The 26,414-nt window shown below is 34.1% G+C and overlaps 2 protein-coding genes across 3 annotated transcripts; both read right to left on the bottom strand.

Moving 5' to 3' along the window:
* Positions 1-2,886: 2,886 nt before the first annotated feature.
* LOC140444757 (uncharacterized) lies at positions 2,887-9,372 on the bottom strand. The gene is made up of 3 exons (XM_072536519.1): positions 9,166-9,372; positions 8,135-8,373; positions 2,887-3,372 (listed from the first exon to the last, which is right to left on the bottom strand). The coding sequence occupies exons 1-3, from the start codon at positions 9,197-9,199 to the stop codon at positions 2,926-2,928; spliced, it is 720 nt and encodes a 239-aa protein (XP_072392620.1). The 5' UTR covers positions 9,200-9,372; the 3' UTR covers positions 2,887-2,925.
* Positions 9,373-18,127: 8,755 nt separating this feature from the next.
* Positions 18,128-25,924, bottom strand: LOC140443194 (uncharacterized). Of its 2 annotated transcripts, none has more exons than XM_072534308.1 (3): positions 25,768-25,924; positions 22,132-22,367; positions 18,128-18,839 (listed from the first exon to the last, which is right to left on the bottom strand). In XM_072534308.1, exons 1-3 carry the CDS (start codon positions 25,802-25,804, stop codon positions 18,363-18,365), a joined length of 750 nt encoding a protein of 249 aa, XP_072390409.1. In that variant the 5' UTR covers positions 25,805-25,924; the 3' UTR covers positions 18,128-18,362. The 2 variants fall into 2 exon arrangements, with proteins under 2 accessions (XP_072390409.1, XP_072390410.1); XM_072534309.1 differs by lacking the exon at positions 25,768-25,924 and adding an exon at positions 23,702-23,744.
* Positions 25,925-26,414: the final 490 nt, after the last annotated feature.

Genomic DNA, 26,414 nt, shown 5'->3' with positions numbered 1-26,414 from the left:
ATCGGTCACCGCTAGCTTGTTCCTAGTTGTGCTACAACTGTTGTGTTGCGTTGCACCGACCGAATTCAAACGATCGCACTAGGAGAGGAAATTCGTGGGTGTCTCGTGGAATTGATTCTTGAACCCTGTCGGGGTTTTTAATAGATTTGGGTGGAATTTATTTTCACAGTTGCTGTGGCACAGTATAAGTCAGTGTCAAGTTTCGTAGTGATTTTTATAAATTTCGACAATATGAATAGGCGTAACAGTATTGTATGGAATTTTTTTCCGCGGATGCAACAAAACAAATTGCAAAATGTAACATTAAGAAAACTGAAACCATGTGTATTGGGGGGACAAAGCATTCCATTATATTAGACAATGGGGTAGAAATTAGACACTGTGATGAATACAAGTACCTGGGTATGAAGTTAACTCAAGATGGAACACTCGATGCTGCTATAAAAGACAGAAACATACAGGGTAGAAAAGCCATATCCATGATAAACGGCATTCTGTGGGACCAAACAATATCTAAAGCGAACAAACAATTCATATACAACACCATACTTAAAAGTGTAATCACATATGGCAGTGAAGTTTGGCCAATGAAACAAAGAACAGAGAAACTGTTACTAGCAACAGAAATGGACTTCTGGAGAAGAGCAGCAGGCAAATCAAGAAGAGATCGGATACCAAATGAGAGAATTACGAGAAATGATGGGAGTCAAGCATACAATAGTTGATGACATAAAAACAAAACAGTTAATATGGTACGGCCATGTACAGAGAATGCCAGATGACAAGATTCCGAAACAGATTTTGACGTGGACACCACAAGGAAGAAGAAAAAGAGGAAGGCCGAGAAGAAACTGGAGAGAGGGAATTGAAAAAGAACTAGAGGAAAGAGAAATCCCTCCAGGCCTATGGTTAAATGGAGAAGAATGGCGGTTAGGAGTCGGAAGAACGCTGTGAACCGATAGTAGTAGTAGTAACATTTGTAAAATAGTAATGTCCTATAAAACTACAGTTTCTAATCTAAAAAAGTATTACGGAAACATCCTAATATAGAAATATTTCCCGAAGAAAAAAATAAATTCACTGAAAAAGCGACACCTTCATGTTTAACATCAGCCGAAAATTTTGTCTTCCAACAGGACGGAGAGGGTTGTCATACCTCAAAAAAGAGTTTAAAATGGATTGAAGACTATGACATACCCTTCTGGAATGGATTTCTAACAGTCCCGACTTGTCCCCGATAGAGAATTGTGGCGCGAAATGAAAAAAGCTTTGAGAAAACATCCTGCCAGGTGCGTCAACGAATTGAAGGAAAAATTGCAAGAAATATGGGATTCGTTTACATTAGAATTTTGTCAGAACTTGGTAAAAATTATTCCTCGGAGAATTGTGTATGTCATTAAAAATAAAGGGGATGTAACTCACTGTTCCTGAAAATAATCCATAATAGGATCTATAGGAAATTAGACGTAGACATCAGTAACACTCAGATGGGATTCAGAAAAGGGCTGGGTACAAGGGAGGCTCTGTTTGCAATGAACGTTCTCTCACAGAGATGCTTAGACATGAACCAAGAAATTTACACCTGCTTTATTGATTTCGAAAAGGCCTTTGACAAAGTACAACATGAACCACTAAGACAAATTCTAATAAAGAAAAATATAGACAGCCGAGATATTCGAATTATATGCAACCTATATTGGAATCAAACAGCAAATGTGAAGGTTGAGGGTAGGCTAACAGAAGAAATTCAAATCCGTCGAGGAGTCCGGCAGGGATGCATCTTGTCGCCACTTTTATTTAATCTGTATAGTGAAGCTATTTGTGAACAAGCACTCGAGGAAGAAGATCTTGGTCTGATAATAAATGGTGAGACGATCAACAATATAAGGTATGCTGACGATACGGTTCTCCTAACGGGAACGCTAGTAGAACTACAACATCTCGTTCAAAGTCTCAATATATACTGTAACAGTTACGGCTTGAAAATTAATTTGAAAAAAACTAAATTTATGGTAATCACGAAATCAAAGAACATCAGAGCTAATCTTGTAATAGACAATACAACGATTGAGCGTGTGTCCTGTTATAAATATCTAGGTGCTTGGATCACAGACGATACTGATCAAACAAAAGAGATTAGATGTAGAATAGAAATCTCTAGATCAGTCTTTAATAGAATGCGCAAACTCTTTTGCAATCGTGATATCAATATAAAGTTACGAATACGAATGCTGCGGTGTTATGTCTTTTCTACCCTGTTGTATGGAGTAGAGGCTTGGACACTAAAACAGTTGACCACAAAAAACATCGAAGCTTTCGAGATGTGGTGCTATAGGCGCATTCTCAGAATATCATGGATGGACCGCGTCACTAACACGCAAGTACTCCAAACTTTAGACAAAAGATGCGAAATTCTAAAAGAGATAAAAACTAGAAAGATGGAATACTTGGGGCACATTGTGAGAGGTGAAAAGTACGAACTTTTAAGAAATATCATGCAGGGCAAAATTAAGGGCAAAAGAAGTGTGGGAAGAAGAAAAATATCGTGGCTTAGTAATCTACGTGAATGGTTCGGGTGTAGTTCGATTGAACTTTTTAGGCGCGCTGCTAACAAAGTCGCAGTGGCCATGATGATTTCCAATCTCCGCTAGGAGTGGCACGAGAAGAAGAAGAAGAACTCAGTGGTAAACTTTCATATTGTTTTTTGTTAATATTACATGCATCGATTATCTGATGTTTATAGCCCAAAATGAAGAAGTCCAATAAAAATCATGGAGTGTCGGGCTGTATGACCACGAAGGGGTGTTTGTACAATTTTGCTCCTAAATTGTAAATAAACACTGTATGTGGACTGTAAGTGCAAAAATATCGTAAAAAAACATAGAATTTAGCTGTAGTTCTCTTTATATTAACGATAGTATTAGTTTAGACCTTACTATTAGACATTTTTTTAAACATAACATTAAAACAATCTATATTGTCTTTGGTAAAACTCATTTTTAAACTACGAGCACTTTCCCATCCAATTTTTTCACCTAGTCTCTTGGCTCCAGGGGTTGTAAAAATAGCAGCAATCATTTTTGGGATGGGCTCTAAAGGCAGGTCACTATCGTCTAAGGACTGTTTGACAGGTTTCCCATGAGATAATTGTCGAGTTAATTCTTCAGTTGCTTTCGCTAATGTCAATGCAATACCTCGTCTTCTATATTCTGGTAATATAGATAAGCAAAATAATTCTATGTAGCAATCGACTTTGCAATGTTCAAAAATGCTGAGGAGATCGTCCGCTTCTTCTACATATTTCAAAAAACTTTTGGTAGCTGTGTGTTTTGCTTTGTCGATACAATGTGTGACTACGGGATGGGTATTGATCTATAAGAAAAGTTAGATATTAGTATATGAATTGAGTCATTTTCGAGTCTAACTAAATAAAAATCTATTCACATTACTTCCCACAAATGAGCATTGGTTAAAAAGTTAAAGAATAAACGTAGCCCAAAATGTGAAAGATTAAAGGTAAATTCATTTTTATGAGGGTGAGCTAGCAATGCCAATATATTATTTGATTAATAACACATTCGCCCCAAGTGTATTTTCAACTTTACTGTAGAAATTAGAAAGATATACATATACATAAAGTATATGTAGTATTGGGGAATCGGTTTAGGGAAAGTAGCCGAAATCGTATAGGCGTCAATATTGTACCACCGCTGTATTAATCCTTTATGAGGAAGCCAGAGCGTTCTTAAGCCAAAACGCTGTTTAGTTTAGTGGAACTAGTTACTACCTAGAGTTGAGTGCTGAAATTTTACAACGTTCACATTTGTCGATTTTGTTTTATCGAATTTTTTGTATTTCATGGTGTTTCAGTATAGTTTTCTAGTTCCATACGTAAGGTTACAGCATCTGTAAAGGTATGTGCAAACCATTTTGATTTATAAATATAAGAAAAGCATATATTTAGGTGTATAAAACTGAGTTTTTTCCCTTTGCCGGACCATTTTTAGGTTAGGAATGGTAGTTTATTTACATAAAGTGCAAGTTTCCCATATTGTACCACGCCGAGTTGCCTAATATTGTACCGGTACAATTTTAGATATCGTTGGGTATTTAAGACCTACTTATTTTCAAAAATAAATAAATAACACACGCCGTTCTTGTGTGTTTTAGATGTCCAAAGAAAAATATGGGACTTTGAATGTGGACGACATCAGCCAGGCTCTTCAAACATTTCGTAATGGAGACATGGGAGTAAATGAATGCTGAAGGTAGTATGGAGTCCCTAAGCCTACCTTGCTCCAACACCTTAAGGGGACCAATGTCAAGGCAAATCAAGAAACGAAGGCTTTTGGCCGAGACAGTGTGTTACCAACAGACCTCAAGATCAATGATTTTCGACTGCTTGCATTTCAAATCGTCGAGAGAAATCAAATACCACATAATTTTAATAAAGAATCCCAAATGGCAGGAAAGAAGTACATAGAAGGACATAATCTCACTGAGAGAACCTCAAGCAACATCCATGATGCGCGCAAAAGGATTCAATAAAAGGAATGTTTACGTCTTTTTCGACCTTCTGGAAAAAATTGTTGATGAGAATAATAGAGATGCAACTCGTATGTTTAACGTTGACAGCACTGTGCAGAACAAATTCCAAAAGGTTCTCGCACAAAAAGGTAAAAGGCAAGTTGGGTCAGTGTCCAGTGGAGAACGTGTAGTCAACAAAAAAGTTGTTTGCTGTGCGAGTGCTTCAGGAATATACGTTCCACCTATGCTTATATTTAAGCGTATACGAATGAACAATGATTTGAGGGTTGGTACTCCACCAGGTAGTATGGTTGAAATATCAGAATATATGACAGCTACATGACTAGTGATCTCTTTGTAAAATTTTATTGATTCTGTAAACCCAACAGTAGAAAAAAAGTTCTTTTGGTACTGGATGGGAATACAACGCACTCCAAGAATCTTGACACACTTTTACGTACTAGAGAACACAGTGTAATAATGCTACAATTGCCTGGGCATACGCAATTGCATCGCGTTTAGCCTTTCGATAGATCATTCTTTAAGCCTTTTAAAGGCTACAACACTCAATCAGTTGAAAAGTGGCTCCGTTCTAACCCAGGATTATGTGTTACACAACTTCACGTAGCTGGCTTGATTTCCGAAGCTTATGGGAGAGCAGCAAGTATTGAAATTGCAGTCAATGGTTTCTGAACTAGTGGAGTATGGCCTGTCGATCGCATAGTCGTCAAAGATCATGACTTTTGTGCGGCTGAAAATTTAAATAACCATGAAGGCAGTAAAACTCGGGAAGATGGTGAAAATGAAGAGTATAATGAGACAAACAAGAAACCACTAAGGTCTACAACAGGAGCTAATGTAGAGTACGAAATAATCTGCCCTAAACTACCTGGTCCTAAGGAGAGTTTAGATACGACAACTACACCACTAGGCCTACTAAAAAAACTCGTAAATATTTGCAACTCTCCCCTATCATTGGATATAATGTTATTTAAAAGGAGTAACCAGGAGGTAATTTTAGAGGATTAAGGGGTCAGTCCGACATGTGCTTTATTAATATAGAGCATTATTATCAGCCTTTTATTGTTTGTTTTTTATGTAAATGATTAAATTCAACGTTGATCATTACTCAGGCAGCAAAAATTTTTGGGGCTACCAAGTGACTAAAAAACATGATATTAATCCATTAGATCTTGTAATATGTCAAAAATCCGGTGATTGTATCCTGTCTAATATCCTATACCTGGATAGCTAATAAATTTTACCTTTTTTATTTTAATGATATTTGATTTTTTTCTCTTTGATTCGTTTATATCCCATTTCTGTTTTTTCTTGGATTCAAACATTTAAAACAGTGGCGCTCTTTCTTTTAGTAGTTTAATAGTTTAGTATCTTTTCTTCTTTGCGTTTTTCACCTCTAAGGACGACCTCGCCCATAATCTGCCGAACTGAGCAATGCTCTCTTCGAGGCATAGTGTACCCGTGTTCTAAGATTAATTTTTGACAATCTATCTAGGTCACTAAATTAGGTACACTAAAATGGCGCCCTAACCGTGAGACTGTTTATATCTTCTTCTTCTTCTTCTTCTTTTATATAGACCTGTCTCTGTCTGTTTTTCAATCTGCCTCTAGTAAGTTGTCGTTCCATCGTTTTCGTGGTCTTCCTACTAATCGTCTTCCTATTGGCCAACCGTCTCTTGCCGTCTTTACTACTCTATTTGTTGTCATTCGGCTTATTTTATCGTTCCATTCTACTCTTCTATTTCTTACCCAGTTCTTGATGTTCTCCACCTTACATCTACGTCGTATATCTGTACTTCTAGCTCTGTTCCATAGTGTCTTACCAACAATTTTTCTAAGTGTTTTCATTTCTGCTGTTTCTAACATCCTTTTTGTCCCCTCTGTGTCAGGTCTTGTTTCTGCTGATTATGTCATTATTATTCTGATGACTGTTTTGTAAATTCTGCCTTTCGTTTCTTTCCCGATATTTTTATTTCTCCATATTGTTTCATTTAGGCAGCCTGCGGCTGTTTGCTCTATTCACTTGATCTTCCACTTCAGTTTCGAGCTTTCCGTAGCTAGATAATGTGATGCCTAGATATTTAAACTCCATCACTTGTTCTATTATCTGTCCTTCCAGCTCCAATTTACATCTTAGTAAATTTGCTATTGTAACCATGCATTTTGTCTTTTTTGGGGAAATTAACATGTTAAATTTTCTGTCGGTTATATGGAATTGGTGAAGCATAAGCTGTAAATCATCGTCACTTTGAGAGAGTAGTATTGCGTTGTCTGCATAGCACATTATTTTAAGTTATTTTTCTCCCATTTGGTACCCTTTAGGTAGAGAGAATGTTGGACTCTGGACCAGTTGGTAGCGCCGCTTGGTCTAGTGATTCTGGGTGGATTAATACAGCCATCTTTCATGAATGTCTGAAGTACTTAATTAAACAGTTTGACCAATCAAAGTAGCACACTTTTGGATAACCACAGTCCGTGTTTAAATTTAAACGCTATTGTTCTCGCCAGAGAAAACGGCGTCATCATGTTATCTGTTCTACCACACACCACGCATAAACTTCAACCACTTGATGTGATGGTGTTCAGATCGTTTAATAAAATGACCTTTCAGAAGAATTTTCCAGGTCGGATAATAATCCAACATGACAACCGGTTTGGTGAAAAATGCCTTTAAAAAGAGTTTCATCTTTCAAAATATAACTTCTGAGTTTCAAAAATGTGGCATTTGTCCATTAAACTCAGTATTTTGTGACTTGGAAACCACTCAGAATAAGGAGACAAGTAGCCAATCTGAAGTACAGTTGCATCCTACTGAAAACTCAGTTATATCCATAGAAGGCACAGAAGAAAGTTCACTGCAGCCTTCCTGCAGTAGAGATGTGCTAGCAATATCTCCAATCTTGAAAAAAAAAAATGCCACAGGCATCTTGCAGCGGGAACTTTTTTATAGTGTCTCCTAAGGAAATCTTACATTTTCCTAGAGCTAAAAGATCTACTGAACTTAAATGCCGGACCAGATGTCAAAAATCAGAAGTACTCACAAGCTCACCTTTCAAAACGGAACTGGAAAACAAAGGATATAAGAAAGCGACTAATAAGAAAATACTAAAGAGGAATTCGACGAAAAAAGTGAGAATAAATATTACACAGAAAAATTCGTCATACCGAAATCTCCAGAAGATCTCCAACCGGAGGACGATGTTTTATATCTCATATGTACCGAACCATACAGCAACTCCAAGAGCAAGGAAGTATGATTGAATCATTACTTATATTGAATTCCTTTACAACTACAAAATTCGTTCACTGCGCCTTTATTGCTTTCTACTTCGTCCGAAATTGATATCCACTTTGCTCTCCTTACGGGAGGGCAAAGTGGGAAATGCGTATGTTTGAGAAAATCGAATCGATTCTCGTTTTTGAAAGGAGGAAACAGAACTATTCTTTTGTTTTATCAATAAACATACATTGTAAATTCGACAACGAGGTCTTTGTACATCCCAAATTGTATTCTAATAACGAATAGTATAGGTAATTGAAGAAAACCTGTCCTCTTTGCCCTTACTTCCCTTACATATTATATTACCTCTCGAATTTCGTTGACTGCTACACCACATACAGTATTTGTTTTTCTCTCCACCGCTACAATGGAAACTCCATGTTTTGCCATATTGGTCATAAAATTATCCACTTCGCACATAGCATCTTCGCTGTTTGCTACACCTGCCGCTAGACAGTCGCTTTCTTCGCGATAAAACGATTTTCTAAGAACGTTTAGTGCTCCTGGTAAATATTCTTTTGTTAGAGAGATATAATCTATATTACCTAAAATTCAGAAAATAAATAGAAATGATTATTTCACAAGAATGGAAGTAAGTCTCAAAATAAGTTGGAGTGAAAGTGTAGATAAGTATATCAGATAAAATACCGCAGATGACAACCTCTAAGAAGGTTGAAACAGTTACACGTTAAGAGCGTAGGCGCAAAATTTAGGGCCAATGCTTTTTAAATACATTCATTTTTTTCGAATCCTGAGAAAACTAACAAATATTTTTGAAAAATTTAAACGCAGAATGAAAGATTACATTATAACCGAGGGCTGAAAGTCCCTTAGAATAAACAAAAAGTTTTTTTGATTGAGATATTTGTAATTAAAAATCTCACTAAATTTTCTCTTTTTTTTCGCCCCTGTAACTTATTAAAATAAACATTATAGAAGTTTTCAGGGACTTTCGGCCCTCGGTAATAATGTATTCTTTCATTCTGCCTTTAAATTTTTCAAAAATATTTATTAGTTTTCTCAGGATTTGAAAAAAAAAAAGAATGCATTTAAAAAGCACTGGCCCGAAATTTTGCGCCTACGCTATTAACGTTATTGATAGTCGTTAACGTTTATCCTGACACTAGGGGTAGAAAAACATTTAAACTATACAGTACTTTTTTTGTGGCTTTAGCACTTAGCTATTTACCCAATTACGTGTTCAGAAATAATAAATGAAAAGTTACTAATATTAATATTCTAATATAATTAATACTAAACAAAATTAAAAAGTGTATATCTATACTAACAATTGCTAGCGCAAAAAGTGTATCTATTCGTGTCTATACGGTACTTACCATCTTCACTTCTAGCCCAAACTTTTATTGTCATTTTTGGAGCGTTTGTTCACCTACCAATGACGTATTTTTTTTTTAAATTGGATAAAAAAGAGTATTTTTTATCTTAAGTTATCTGGTAAATTATATATTATTTAAAAGATAAAAATTAGATTTTTAATTGTTGTTTTGTATTATAACATATCTTAGACAAACAAAGGTATTAATGTGAATTTTATATATTTTTAATACGATTTCCATTTACCTTTATTTACTTATACCCTTTCATATATAATAATTTGGAAAGATTAGATTAGATAGGAGATAGACCTTTGTTGATCCTAGAACAGGATGTTTTCGTATAAGTGGCCTTTGTTTTGATGTGGATAATTAAAATAGATAATCTTCACTTTCACTTCCGGTATAGTCCTCGTCCGCAAACACAGTTCTGGATCAATGTGATTACCAGTTGTTTAAAAACACAAATTCATGTTAGTTTTATATTGCAAACTTCGTAGTAATAGGCTAAATAAATAATAAAGGCGGTACTAATAGTATCATCCCACCAGAAGTACTGTACTATTATTTCAATTCGTTGCTGTAAAGAAGGCGAAACTGGTTTGTTACTAATTGATTTTTAAGTACTTCCTTTTGATTTGATACAATTTGTAAAAAGGTACAACCTTATGATTCACGAAGAATTTATTGGAAGTGAGCATTTTGAAGGTTTGGCCTGTAAATTTTTGTTTTTGTAGCAGTTATGTAGAGTAACACATTATTTTTAATTTGTACTATTACTTCTCATTTTTAGTTTTAATCTGTGAAATATAGATAGAAAGAATGAGTACAGAAATATACAAATACATTATTATATTAAGGCACTTAAAGTTAACGTGGAAGTTAAAGGATAATAATTTGGCAATAATCTTTAAGAGTAGAGTGCTGGAAGAGCTTGAGGAAAAAGATACGGTAAATGACTGGTGGGAAGCCAACAGTAAAGTTGTGGTGCGAGTGGGAGAGGAAGTGCTATGAAAAATATTTGGTAAAGGTATACAGACAAAAAAACTTGGTGGTGGAACGATGAAGTGCAACAGAAGGTTAAAGAGAAGAAAAAGGCTAGAAAGAGATATGACAGGTCTAAAAGAGAGGAAGATAAGGATATATACAAGGTAGCAAAGAGGAAAGCAAAACGCGCTGTAGCTGCTGCTAAGGAAAGATCGCCTGCACGGCTGTATGAAGAGTTTGAAACTCCGAGGGGATAAAAAGGTTATACAGCATTGCTAAAGCAAGGGACAAGTCATCAAAGGACTTGACACACCTACGGCAAATTAAGGGTGCGGGTAACTAACCGTTGTTGAAATAAAGCAAAGATGATATGAGTACTTTAGAAAGTTTCTAAATGAAGAACACTAGAGAAGAGGCAAAGGATGCGGAATCCCAAATGAGAATGTAATAATGAATATTTATAATTTTACTTTTGACTTGCTGTAAACCTTGTTGTAACTTACAGTAAAACAAACTATCTATATATCTATACCAGGGATAACGAGAGGTAAGTTGCGAGAAGTTAATTTGGATGAAGAATGATAAGGCAGTATGACCTGATGGATTACCTGTGGAGGCTTGGAAGGCTCTGGAGATAGAAGGGGTTGATATTTTGTGGCAAATGATGAGGAAGAAGGATGCCCAATGCATGAAGGGAGAGTGTGATGGTACCATTGTATTAAGATATAGGGGACATTGAGGACTGTAAGAACTATAGAAAGATCAAGTTAATGTCGCACACAATGAAAATTTGGTTAAGGTTATGCGGTTAGAGTCTGGCCTGTAGTTTCATTCACGGCCGAGCGGTAGGTCATTAGAAATAAATAAATGTGCTGGTCCCAATCTCTTTGATGTTATGATACAACTTTGGACAAGTGTTTATCCATCGTTCGGTTCATCCTCTCAACCTTTCCATCTGGTTGAGGATGCAAGTATGTCGTTCTGGTTTTATTGACACCAATTAATTTACAAACGTTTTGGAAGAGGGTTGACTCAAAGTTTCCCCCTTGGTCGGAGTGGATCTCCAAGGGACCACCATATCGGCTAAAGAATTCTTTAACGAGTACCTCTGCAACGGTAGCAGCTTCTTGATTTGATGATATATTTATTTCCATCATTCGTTTCTGGAAATGGACCTGCAATGTCGATTGCTACTCTTTCCATAAAGTAAGTTAGTAAAGTAAGTTAGTGGTTGAAAACAACCCCATAGAACAGGTGATGCAATTCAGATATCTGGGCATAGATATATCAAGCACACACGACCCAGTAAAGGACCTAAGAAGTCAGATCAACAAAGCATCCGCATTGTCGGGATATCTGCGGGAGATAGTTTGGTCAAATCCGTATATGCGCACAGATAGTAAAATTAGAATCTACAAGACTTGCATACGACCGATCATGATATATGGCATAGAAGTGCGCGAAGATACCAACAAAATTCAAGATATTGTAAGATGGGGAAGGCAGCTTAAGAGGATGTGGTACAATCATGTAAGACGAATGGACGAGAATAGACTTCCAAAACTTGCCCTAGAAAACAACCCGCCAGGTTCAAGACCTCCCGGAAGACCACCTAAAAGATGGAGGGATAGTTGGCAATCTACCTCCCAGGAAATTAACCAGAGGCAGCTTCAGAATTAAACAGATCGAAAGATCTCCAAGAAGTAGAAGAAGAAGAAGACCATTACTGGTTGCACATAGTTCACATTTCCGGCATCATCTTGTTACATCATCTTTACAGTTTACCCAATAGAACCGTTCTCGAACCTTTTGCAGAGTTTTCGTAATACCAAAGTATCCACCTAATCCACCATTATGCAACTGACGCAATGCTTCTGACACTTTACTTTTAGGTACAATCACCTGAAGCTTAGATTCTGTACCATCATTGTTCTCAAAGGTTCTATACAGAAGACCATCTTTTAGCACTCGGCAATTCCATTGGCTCCAGTAAGACTTGACTTTTGGACTACATGCAATAATGTCTTGTCAAGTAGGTCTCCCCCTTCGATGCATCCAATTCAATAATCTTTTTATGCATGGATTATCTACTTGGGCGTCTTGTAGCTGTTGCATATTTTCCCGTATTATCACGGAAAATCGATAAAAGTAGAAATCTTTGAAGAACCATATCTTGCTTAAAATTAGTCTTATAACCTTCTAAAATAGACCATTTTAAAGCTAATTAATGTTTCTTTTTATTAAATGATATTGTTAAATAGTATTAATACTATTGCATATACTTAAAACTGGGTAGAAAAAAAATTATAGAACAATGTTTGCGAAAAAATTGGGAAAATGACCCAAAAATTGTGTGAGTGGCGAACTTTAAAAAATCGTATCTTGGATACTAGAAATCCTAAAGACTTTTACCAAACATCATTTTGAAAAGAAAGGATAGAAATCAGAATTTTTTTAAGTGAAGCAATGTCTATACCTATACTAACGTGGAAAAATGTTATTGGGCAAAAAAATGGGCTTTTTTCGTAGCAAATCTACCTATATGATAACACTCCTCGTTTTTTTTTCCTATTTGAGGGTCCATTGACCATATGAAATAAGAAAACTCCATTAACGTTGTAGTTTTTTCCCTATAGTACATAATATGTCAAACATATTAATACCCGGGGATAATGGTACTGGAGTATATATAATATTGATAATTGTGAATTTGTATTATGTTATCACAATTTATATCATTACAATGGAAATCATATATTTAATACTTTATAATCTGTTAAACTGATATCACAAGTACCTCCAGTACTCCAGTACGAATATACTATAAGTCAGACAAGAGCTAATCAACCTTTTACACCCACATTATAATTTAGCAAAGATAAGCAAAGGTCATAGAAAAATAAGTGTATAATAAGTACCTACTCAAAAATGTATTAAGTAAGTTGGTATTATAAACTAAATAATGAATAAATAATGAAGATCGATTATTTGATTATAATCTAATTTCTAAAAATTGTTCTAAATTGTAAATAACCACCTTTCGCTTTGTCTATACGCTTTATGTTTATCTAAACAGTGGAAGTTTAATTAGTAAAGATAACTATAAAAAATCAAAGGATTGTTGATTGCATTTTGTTTCTATGCATATGGTATTACAATCTGATAAGAAATCGGTGACTAATAGAGGTAACAGATGATATAGATATAGGTATATGTAAGATGATACATGGAGGATTAGTTTTAGAACTAGAAATTATTCCAGGGATAATAAAATATACAGGAACTAGCAGTAGCAGTAAAAATTCCTATTGTTAACACATTCCATCAAAAGAGAGAATGTTAACTTGTTACATAAAAAATATTATTTTTCAAATAATAAAAGAGTTGTTCATATGAGTCTGTATTAACTTCCTTCTGTCTAATGGCGTTACAGCAAAAATTGAGCCTTGGTCTCCTGTAATTTTTACCTACAATATACGCGGTCCTGCTCTGCTTGCCTACAAGTTCTAAAATTTTGTGCATCCGCTGTCACTTTCCTCTCATATCGTTTACGTGACCTTTCTTTTGTTATTGTGCCCTGAATTTTAACATCTAGAGCAGTTTGTCATCATCCATCTTCACTACATGAACAGCTCATCAAAGTATATTGACTTAATGTTGGCAAAAGTAGAGACAGATATTCACAGTTCAAATTATTTTTTTTGTTGGTAACATTTGGATGACCAGTTTTGGAGTTTATAACAATATTTACATTATCATCAGTCCCACTAGTACAAACTTACAAGATATCAATATAAGAACAAGTATGTTAGGAAATAGGAATGATGGAAAAACACACCAATTCTATAGAGAAAATAACCCTCATTGATGGGACAATATGTTGAACACTTGAATATAGTAATTTTAGAAGTGTTATATTAGAATTAAAATTTGTTCTATAAAATTTTTTGTAAAACGAATACTCCCACACAAAGCACAAAACACAGTCCCAAAAATATAGTGTTTTAGCTCAGCAAATTTAAAAATAATTTTAGGAACAGTTAATTTGAACTTTATAAAATGTAAGTAGACCTAAAGAAGGCTTTCGATTGCATCCAAGTTGAAGATGTATTATTACGGCTTGGACACATCTGTCATTTAGCCTTGATGCATATGACAGGGTAATTGACTGGGTCTTGTGAATATCGATCCAATAACATTACAAGAAAACCCAAATGTCAAATATACAGAACCCTGTTTAATCTGGTCCTTGTTTATGGGTCAAAGACATGGACATTGTCAAACAACAAACAACGATGAGAAACTGCTGGCTACAATTAAACGAAAAATCTTTAGGCATATATATACCGATATGGCAATTTTTTAACTATCCTATATGTTATTCAGTATGTGGAACAAAGATAACACTTAATTGTTTAAATAGAAAGTGAGAGGCAGTCACCATGTCGAAGGAGTAGGTATGACTTTTAAACAGTATTGCTATATTTCTGTTACATCTTTCCTTCTAAAATTTTAGTCCGATACATGAGTGTAACATAATATTTAAATCCACTACAGTTCATTGTAGAATGAAAATTAATATTGTCCCAAAAAAAACTTGAATAAAGTATTATTTTCTAAACGATTCTATCAATTATTTAATAAGTTAACAACCAACATTGATTTAAGGTATTAATGTGTAGCAACAACGCATTTCCAAGCAACGCCTTCCTTCATAGTGCGGGACGCCAAGGTGCGCCAAGATACATCCGGCTATCCGGCATTCAGTAATTATCAGACACTGACGAGGAGTGTATAGTTCTTTGCATAATAGTACAGTATACTCCCTTTATAACGAACACGGTTATTACGAGGTTTCGCTTATAACGAGGTACATTAGATGTCCCGTGAAATTTCTATTGAACTATAACCCTTTATAGCGAGGTAAATTTGCTTATAACGCGAGAAAATAAGATTGCAAAACGTGTTTTTTACGTTTTGGCCCGGCCGTAGCTATAAATAAATACCCTTTTTAACTGCGGGCCGCCCGCAATAAACTTCTTACAATTTATGATTCTTAGTCAGAAATGTAAAATTTATGATTCACAAGTGTCATTGTATTGGGTTGACCATTCACACCTAATAATATGGGTCCTAATAGACAAGATGTGGTAAGTGTTTTAAAGGTTGTCAGAAACTTTATCCAAGGACAAAACGCAAATAAAGAAGCATAAAACTGTTTCACATCTTTAGAAAATATGATAGATAGAATACTGGACAATTTAAAGCAGTCAAAAATGACAAAATAACTTTCTTTATACGCTTTATACATATTTACAGAATACAGATTTTTTGTTTTAACATATATCATTGACAGTAAAAGTAAACAACTCTTTTTTGTTTTAATGCATTTCATTGACAATAAAAGTAAACAACTTTGTTTTAAAAACGCCATTCAAACAATATTTATTAGCATCTATATTGCTCCGAATGGCTTCATTATAGAAAGTTAATGCTTTAGAAAACTACATATTCATATGTATGCACAATATTATTGTTGTTGGATGTAACGAGATCCGCTTATAACGAGGTAATTAGTCTGCCATTTCAGTTCTCGTTATAGAGGGAGTCTACTGTATATTACTTTATGAGGCGGAGAAGCATGACTTTTCTTTTCTTTCCTTACTTCGTTCGGCGCGTAATAGAGGGCAAGTCAAGAAAAGTCGCTTCTTTGCCGAATAAAGTATACTATTTTTTCTTCAAACGTAGCAATTTTCAACCATAAATAGTACAATTCATACGCTATTTTTACTCGAAATTAACTGTGACAACTATCAAAGTCGTCTAGATATTAGAAATTAAAATAATTAAGTCGTCGGTGGGATTTGCGTCTCCCTGGTTACAGTTGTTTGACAGTTGTTTGCAATTATTAAAGACAGCTTATTGTTGTTGCAACCGCAAGCGCAAATTTAGTGCGAAAATGGAAAACCTAAACGAAATTGGGTCCGCGACTAGTGATGCAGTAGCACGTTTGGGGCCCTCCAAGTCCGATAAGAACGATAATGCTCAAAAAATTTTAAACCCTCATAATTCGACAACATCGGGAATGATTGCTGAAAGTTGTTCTCGACCATCAGTATCATCAACAATTACCAATGCGTATCAAGAGTCGGGAACATTTTTGCACGGTTTCAATTTTGAAAATGCCTCATTAACTAATTGTACTTTTAATATTACTATAAATAAAAATGATGTTTAATTGTTGTTAATGACATTTGTATTGTTGCTTTGTGACATGTTTCATATTGTTGCCATGACAACATTTTTCCCTCCGCCGCGCCGTAAAGAAATGGGAAAAAAAACTGCTGCCGGCGGAGACATCAAACTTTGACAGGATCAAGTTAGATAAGTAATGTCATCATTATTTGACGTTTATAGAAAAAATTATTTCGTCGCCAACTTTCCGTCGGTAAAACTTAAGAAAAACTCTATATTCGAGTTTTAAATGCAATTCTTGTAGATTTTTAGCTGTGGTAGCTTGGAAATAAAACAATAAATGGCTTAACATTAACAAAACAAATATTATTTTTATAAGAAAAAAACCAACTAAAAAAATTATTCTAAATACCTATATAAATTAAAGGCATTTTTAAAAAAATCTCTTACCAATTAAATATTCGAACAAACCACCATTTTGTGCTAAACAAAATCCGAAACTATCAACTAAAGCAAGTCTGATTGTATTCAGCTGATTTGGCTGTACCTGACTACAGAGTTGAACAATTGTTTCTTGCAATTCTGCTAAATTGGTGGCTCATTCGAATTTATGCCGATATAATTTTGATTTTAGCATTCCCCAGATATAAAAATCCAAAGGTGCTAAATCTGGTGATATAGGGGGACATTTTATTGTTCCTCGTGTAGAAATTAATCATCCAGGAAATGTTTGTTCCAAATAATTTGTAACTTCGGAGGAACCAGAAATCGTCGAAGATGACCGCAAGGTTTCGAACTGCTAGAATAATCTGATTGCGTAATAAATCTAGATACTTACGTTTATTCAGATTTCTTGTAATAAAAAATGGACCAATTCTATTATCGTTTTAAAGTCCAGTCCACACATTTAATTTCTTTGGGTATTGTGTTTTCACAGCAATAGGTACTCAAATATTTATTTTACCTAGACCAATAGCGGACGACAGATGGATTATGGCGTTAATTCCAATGCTCCTGGTACCCAGGATGGGGATCGTCTAGAGTTTGATAGAAATTCGATACAAAATCAGTGAAAATTCGTTACTCGGTGGTTTTTGGGGTCGCTGATCACTAATATCATGACAGCGATGGTCTCCAAGGTACCTGGTTCCCAGGACGGTCATGGTCTTCTGGAGTTTGCACTAATTTTGTATCGAATTTCCACAAAATTACAGGAGACGAGGCTCCTGGATAGCAGATGCCTCTGAGACTATCGCCGTCATGATATTCGTGATCAGCGGTTCCAAAAAATCTCTAGTAACAAGTTTGCACTGATTTTTTGTTCAATTTCCATAAAAACCCTCGTAAAACCCTCGAGTAGTAATATTGAACTCATTTCTAAATTTATTATGTTTCATCATTTCGAAATTAAATTTCCTAACGTTCTTATGAATCGAATGCAATAAGTTTCATTGAGATCCATTTATCCTGCAAAAAATTGGTAAGTTTATTGATTAATTGCCTCGCCTACTCTGAGAATGACAATAATTTTTTGACCTCAGGTTTTATTATTTATTATTATGTACAGTAGTTCTAGACGTCTTATATTTCGTCTTCTTGAAATGTGGAGCATAAAATTAAATAACGTTTATGTTGGATAAAATGGCTTTAAGTCATGCAGGTGGTTTCGGACGTTTATAGTATTGTATTCAAGAACCGAATCATTAATGTTGTTTTTCATTAGAACGGTTACTCCGTTGTGACTGATTTTTTGGACTTAAATAAATTTAAAAAAAACTAAATATAGATTAGAATCATTTATTTGTTCTGAATAATAACATATCGTATCATTTTTTATCCTAATAGTACATGAAGTAAACAAAGATAATGATTGTTGCATTCCTTGTTTATTTTTTCTTAGTCAAATCATCAGTAATGCTACAGAAATCTTCCATTTCGACTTACAAAGAACTCTTCCATTACCAATTTAAAAAAATGATTCAATATCTTCATAATTATTCTACAATCTTGCGAATGATTCAAATCTTCTTGCATTCAACCGTAATATACTTGACATAATTTCCCAAAACGCTGGAAAATGGTTTACCCTTGGTGTAAAATTTGTCGAAACTTATCTTATCGACAATAGTCCAGCCCATCTTCCTTCCAATCTTTTGAGAATATGGTGACGTAAAGAGTGCGCACATTGCTTGAGGAGTTGGTTCTAATGGCAAAACTCTTCCATCGAGCGACTGTTTGACATTCTGTTTCATTTTCAGTGCTTTTGCCAGTTCAGTTGATGCTTCACACAGTTGTAAGGCAATTCCTCTCTTTGTAAAATCAGGTGAGGTAGCTAGAAACATAATTTCCATGACACTACTGACATTAAATGGTGTGAACACATCCATCAATTCGTCACATGTGTCCATGAATTTGAATATTTCTTTGGTTGCTGTTCTCTTAAACATGTTCATGTAGTTCTTATAATAATTGTTGCCGCTTGGTCCTTGGTCGATCTAGAACGAAAAAGAAGTTGTTATTTAGAAGGACTTACTTTTATAAAGTTGTAAAAGACTTTGGGCAACAATAAAAAAAATATGTAATGTATTTAATGTTTCTGTTTTATTTTATAGTTACTATAACAAAATATGCGAGAATGATACGGAATAGTAAACTAGAAAACAGATACTTTCTAGATCTCGATTCCTATATCCCAGAAAATATAAATGGCGTTCACAAAGTTTAACAATCGGTTTTTTCATGCTTTAACGAAAATTAACATGGCAATATTTGTACACATAAACATAAAAGCCTAATTTATAGCCTAATAAATGACTGATTCATTTAATTTACTGTTTTTATTGAGAATTAACCACAATAAACTTAGTTCCTTCTGACGGATCCCTGCAGCATAAACGAAATACGTATTCCTAATAATACATTTTTCCCTCACAAAGAACAATACAAATACACTTTTGAAAACAGTAGAGGACAAAGATCTATGATAGACTATATTCTGTCGAATAGAGAGTTACAGCCCTCTCAAATCTTGGATGTAAGAGCACTAACATCAGCAGAAATAGCAATCGATTATAAATGGGTATTGTGCAAAATCCGAATGAAAACACATATATGTGATAACAAAACAGCAGATAAAAGTCCAAATCTGACAGGATGACTCGATAAGATAGCTATTCCAATAAAGAATATCCGAAAAAAGCAGAAACACATATATCACAGAAAGTGATGAAGTTGAAGAAAGCTGGGCAAAAATTAAGTCTAATATCTTAGCCTCGGCCAAGGAAGTTCTTGGTGAAAGAAATATAAATAAAAATATATCATTCCCAAGTCGAATAACTTCATGGTTTTGTACGGAAGTGAAGGAAAAATGTAAAGACAAGAAAAAAGCTTACCTGAAATACATGTCAACCAAAACACAAGAGGCATTCCATAATTACAACACAATTAGAAACAAAACACATGGACTTGTAAGAAAAATAAAAAATGATCACTGGGAACGCTTTTCGAAAGAGATGGAACATGATTTTTACGGTGTTCAATCACAAATTAACCCCTTAATTTGTAATTTCACATTATTCTTAACTTCTTAATCTATTATAGTTTCACCGTGTATAAGTGACATTGTAAAACCATATCGTATAATATTTTAATAATTAGTTCATTTACCTACAACTAAATAAATTGCCGAATAATATAGTTTCTAATTGAACTTCCTAAGTGTTGCAATGATGGTCTAGATTAAATTGTAATGTAAGCTAATAGTTTAAAGTTGGTTAGTATCATAGAAGCAATAACATCTGTGCTTAGGTATGAAATATTTGTGAGATTATAAATTGGGGATTTGAGCTCATTTGAGTACAGTCAATCATAAGTAGTTACCTAACGAACATCATATATTGTGTAATTACTAGTAGCTGTCAATAAATCAACACTTTTACCCCACAACTTCAACCTTTTATTATACCTATCATCGTCGATCGACAAGAAGCGGACAAAGGGGCATTTACAAATCGATTCAAACCTTAAATCTACGTTCGAAACTTTCCAACGGCCTGCAAAAGGAAATATGGCGCTTCATAAGCGGTCAAAGAACAGAGGTAAAGTAACTAATAGAACACATAGAAAAGGATACGTGGATTGGGGCACCTAAAAAAGCTCTATGCAGAGGAAGAACAAACGACGCTAGAACCGGAAACAAAAATGAACAACTTAATATAAATGTACAGGAAGTTCGAAAAATACTTGAAAATCTGAAGAACAGAAAAGCAGCAGGTAGAGACGGAATACCAAACGAATTATTGAAATATTGTGGAACAGCAATGACAGAACAATTAAAAATATTAATTAATAAAATTATAAAACACAATAAAATACCGGAGGAATGGAGAACGAGCAAACTAATTCTACTATTCAAAAAAGAAGATAAAAAAACAGCCAGAAAACTAAAGAGATATAAACTTGTTAAATACTACTCTAAAACTTACAACTAAAATTTTACAAGTGCTAATAAATCTGAGGATAAGTTTAGCAGATGAACAACAGGGTTTTTGTAGTGGAAGATCGTGCACAGATGCAATATTCGTTATAAAGCAAATTACTGAGAAATCACTAGAGTATAATAGATCAGCATTTCTGTGTGACCTAAAGAAAGCGTTTGACAGAGTAAGACTCGAAAATCTAATCCATCTTCTGTTTAATAGAGAAGTTCCCCTAAATATTATATAAACTATCGAAAACATCTACCAAGCAACAAAATGGAAGTCAGAATAGATGGACAACTTACAGAACCTATAGAAATAGGCAGCGGAATAAGACAAGGGGATTCATTGAGCCCCATGCTCTTCAATTTGAGCATGGATGAAATCATCAAAAGCGTTAACAAAGAAAGAGAATAGAGAATGGGAAACAAAGAAATAAAAATACTCTGTTACGCAGACGACGCAATATTGATAGCCCAAGATGAAGATAGCCTGCAAAGACTGGTCCACAGATTTAACAAGAGCAAAAATATGACAATCTCATCTCAGAAAAGTAAAACAATAGTAGTCGGCAAAGAACCAACCAGATGTAAAATAGAAATTAATGGCATCGGTATTGAACAAGTAATGGAAATAAAATACCTGGGAATTACATTGTCTAGCTATGGAGACCTGGACAAAGAAGTGAGAGATCAAGTACAAAAAGCAAATAGACTGGCAGGATGCCTTAATAACATTATATGAGGAAACATACACATTAACAACGAGATGAAGTCAAGAATTTATAAAGCCAATGTAAGACCAATAATGACATATGCATCAGAAACAAGATCCTACATAGCCACAACGCAAAGGCTACTGGAAACGGCAGAGTTGAGAGTACTGAGAAGAATTACAGGAAACACGCTAAGAGATCGAAAGAGAAGTGAAGACATTAGAAGAAAATCTAACGTACAGCGTATAAATGAATGGACACAAAATAGAAAAAAGAATGGAATAACCACATAAGCAGAATGGAGGAGAACTGTGTCGTCAAAATAGCAAGAGATAAGTCTCCAATCGGCAGAAGAAGTATCGGACGACCGCGCAAAAGTTAATTAATCCGCCAATGAACAGGTAGAATTGCTTATAAAAAGGAAGAAAAAGAAGAAGAAGAAGAAACTTAGTAAAAAGTTTAAAATAGTAAAGTATTTTAGTAAAAGTAAAATTGTGGCTTATTCCTAATAAAAATAGTTAAATGTTTTTTGTCTTTTTTTCACTTATTCGCAAATAATAAATATTGTTAATTTCAGATTATATAGTATCATACCTGAATTTTGTTGAAAGCAACGCCACAAACAATATTAGTTGCTTTCTCTACAGCTACTACGGAAATCCCTCCTTTAGCTACATCAATCATGTAGCTATCCATTTCAGCCATAGCTTCGAGGTCTTCCGACAAACCTACTGCAAAACATCCCGCTTCATAACGATAAAAGCTTTGCCGCAGGACATCCAAGGCGTCCTCGAGATATTCTGATGTCAATGAAATGTACTCAATTGCACCTATTAAATTAAATAAAATTAGAACAATAGATACGATGAAAACATATAGCATTTGCCGTTTTGTTAATTTATATATTTTTATAAAAATCCACTATCGTGTTGCATAGGAAGATCGAATATTGTTCTGAAGCTATTTTCTTGTGGCATTTTAAAATAAGAGCAAACCACATAAGCGTTGCAAACAAAATTAAGAGAAAAGAAAATAATGAGCTATGCAGACCAACTAATCAGTATTAAATAGAGCAAATTCTGTTCGCGAATTATTTAACACTATTAAGAGCTATCTTCATACAAGACTTAGCCCAACAGAAAAACTAGAGCAAATGGAAATAAATCAGATCGCAGAAAAAATAACAAAGAACCTAAATATTTCAGTTAAAAAGATATGCTCACTCGCGATCAAAAGTTCACACTATTACACTAAAATAAAAAGAAGGAGTTTGAATAAATAAATGAAAGTAACGAGAATAAAATAATTAGGTCATTTAGAAAAGGGGAAACAGGAAAAGGTATCTACTAAAGATATTGATATAAACGGAGATAAAAGATGCAGCGGAAAAGAAAAAGTAGAAGAATGTACAGGAGGATATGGTCTGGGCAACAGAAACGAAAGAGGTGACAAGCTTATCGAATTTTGCCAAAACAATAATTTTGTTATAGCTAATACATTATTCAAAATGCCAAAAAGAAGACTATATACCTGGAAGTCACCAGCAGATCAAGAAGAGAGAATTGTAAGAAACCAAATAGACAATGTATTAGTTAGACAAAGATACAGGAACGCAATTATATCCGCAAAAACCTATCCAAGTGCCGATATAGGGTCAGATCACAACCCAGTAGTGACCAAAATTAGGTTCAAAATGAAAATAATAAAACGAAGAACAACAAATGCAAAAATCGATACAAGTAAACTAAGGAACTCACACATAAGGCAACGCCTGGCAGATGAAATTAATAACGGATTAATGAATGTTAAAGAACAAACTCTGCAAAATACTGAGACGGATAAAAAACGGTTATTAATAAAGATAGAAATAGAAAGTCAAAAAGAAATTCTAATACCAACCAGATATAGAAAAAAGCAATAGATGACAGAAGAAATTTTAGATTTAATGGAAGAAAGACGTCAATATAACAACAAAGATAATCAGATGTACAAAAAAGTGGATAAACAAATAAAATACAGAATTAAGAAAGCGAAAGAACAATGGTTAAAAGAACAATGCGCAGAAATAGAAGAATACCAGAAAAGACATGATAGTTTTAACACATAAAAAAATTAAAGAATTAACTCACAATTAATATTATAGTAGATATTATAGTAGACTTACTTAACTCAATATACAAAACAGAACACATACCGAAACAATGGTTACCCTCCACCTTTTGTGCTATCCCTAAAAATGCAAACGCTAAATATTGCAGTGAATACAGAACAATAGGTATCACTAATAAGTCACATTCTCAAATTATTCCTAAAAATAATACATGGTCGTATAAATGAAAAACTGGAAGAAGGAATAGATGATAGTCAGTTTGGGTTCAGAAACGGACTAGAAACCAGAGAAGTGTTATTTGCTTTTAATGTGTTAGCTCAAAGATGCATGGATATGAATGTTGATGTGCATGTTTGTTACGTTGATTTTGAAAAGGCATTTGACAAAGTAAAACATGAAAAATTAGTCCAAATTCTAAAGACAAAAACATAGACCATAGGGACTTACGAATAATAACAAACCTCTACTGGAATCAAAGAGCACAAATCGTAATAAATAACGAACCCAGTCCAGAAATTGAAATCAGGAGAGGAGTTAGGCAGGGATGTATTACGTCCCCATTACTATTTAATGTATATAGTGAAGCCATTTTTGAAGAAGCATTACTATCTCAAAGTAAAGGAATAATAATTAACGGAAGATCTATTAACAACATAATATATGCAAATGACACCGTGATTATGGCAAGCTCTGCTGAACAACTCCAATTACTGATAGACAAAATAAACAGTTTCTGTGAAAAATATAGACTAAAAATGAATATAAAAAAGACCAATTACATGATAATAACAAAGAAAACAAATATATCAACAAACATACATTTGGGAAATGTACCAATAAAAAGGGTTGATAAATACAAATACATACCTAGGAACCTGGATTTCAGACAATAATGATCAAACAACCGAAATAAGAGCCAGGATAGAAATAGCAAGAAATGCGTTAGTAAAAATGAAAACAATTCTCTGCAACAAAGACCTTAGATTAGAACTGAGAGTAAGAACACTGAGATGCTACGTGTTTTCGATACTGCAATATGGACTTGAAAGCTGGACATTAAAGCAAGATTACATAAATAAGTTACAGTCCTTTGAAACGTGGTGTTACAGGAGGATGCTTAGAATAGCATGGACACAGAAGAAAACTAACACGGAAGTATTGCGAGAAATGGGCAAAGAATGCGAAATAATAAACACAATAAAAATAAGAAAGTTGCAATATCTGGGACACGTAATGAGGGGACAGCGATATGAACTGCTAAGGCTGATAATACAGGGAAAAATAAGAGGAGGAAGGAGTATAGGAAGAAGGAGAGTGACATGGTTGAAAAATTTAAGGGATTGGTTTAAAGCAGTTCTATAGAACTCTTCAGAGCAGCAGTAGATAGAGTAAAGATAGTGATGATGATATCCAACCTCCGATCGGGAGACGACACTTAAAGAAGAAGGAAAAGAAAAAATAGAAATGAAAAAAGGGGCACTCATAGCTCAATCCTTTTGATAGCACAGGTTTTTTGGGATAAATGAATTTTCGCTAAGAGGGAGTGGGAGCCTGATGGCTTAAATCTGGATCAATGTTCTCCTGTAATAAGTAACAAATTTGACAAAATAATGTAAAATTAAAATATAGTGTGGATTATTCAGAATAAATAAATCGTGTCGGCATATAATATGTAGAAGAGAGACAACTTCAACATCATGAAATGTGTGTAAAATGAATCCGAATGGGTCTGAGTAAAACGCCAAAGGAAACAATGAAAGAAGAAAATAGAAGTATGGTATCTATCTATATCTACAACTCATAATCTATTTTGTCTCTGTTCTCTATTTGCCTCTGCTACATTGGGCCAATGATTTGCTTAATATCATCATCATATGATGGGATGACATAGAAAGAAAAAAATGAAAAATAATGTACGATACAAGTCACACATTCAAACATATCTAAATAATTTACAAAAAAAAAACAAATAATTAATAACAAATAAATCATGAAAAATATACTAGGATAACTAATGTTTGTATTAGTTTATGATATAAAATAATAAATAAGTAAATAAATAAAATTTTCATTCATCCAACTAAAAAAAAAATTAAACAAAAATAAATGTTGGGACTCACCATCGTTGCTCGCTGCCCAGACTTTTTTCTGCACCATATTTTTGAGTTAGTAAATAACCGTTAAGTTATAAACAGAAAATTTCAAATAGGTCAATATCTACCGGTGAAGGTCAGGAAAGAGTTGAATGTAGCTCTGAAGGTTTGTACCACTAGACAGTCTATATATACATATTTGCAAATTTTCGAATTACCGTGTTTGTATTTTCTTATCAGCGTTACTAATGTTTAGATAAGTATTTTTTGTGCACTTGGGAAATTATTATAATATCGGATATTGAAATGTTTTAAGGATATTTTATTGTATTGATCAATTATGTAAAACAATTATATCCTCTCATTATGGAACACCTGAGAAATGACTATCTCATGGTGTGTTGATGTGAAATAATGATTTTTAGATAAAAGTAATAGTCGTCTGGGAACCTAAACGTTTAAAACCTAAAGTTTTAAATATTGCAATACTTCTCAGGTTACAAGTGTTCTGTTATTCATCTTCAAATTATTATTTTTTTTTTTAATGGCATAGACATTAGTCATTCAGCCAGTTGCAATAGATTTTCCAATCAGACAAATACACAACTCTATCCCTAATCGAACACTAACGGATAATTAATAGAAGAATATACGACAAGGAAACTTACAGGGTC

This window comes from Diabrotica undecimpunctata, chromosome 6 (assembly GCF_040954645.1).
Source record: "Diabrotica undecimpunctata isolate CICGRU chromosome 6, icDiaUnde3, whole genome shotgun sequence".
Lineage (NCBI taxonomy): Eukaryota > Metazoa > Arthropoda > Insecta > Coleoptera > Chrysomelidae > Diabrotica > Diabrotica undecimpunctata.
The sequence above is the reverse complement of the archived record's forward strand: the minus strand, read 5'-3'. Positions and strand labels throughout refer to the sequence as shown.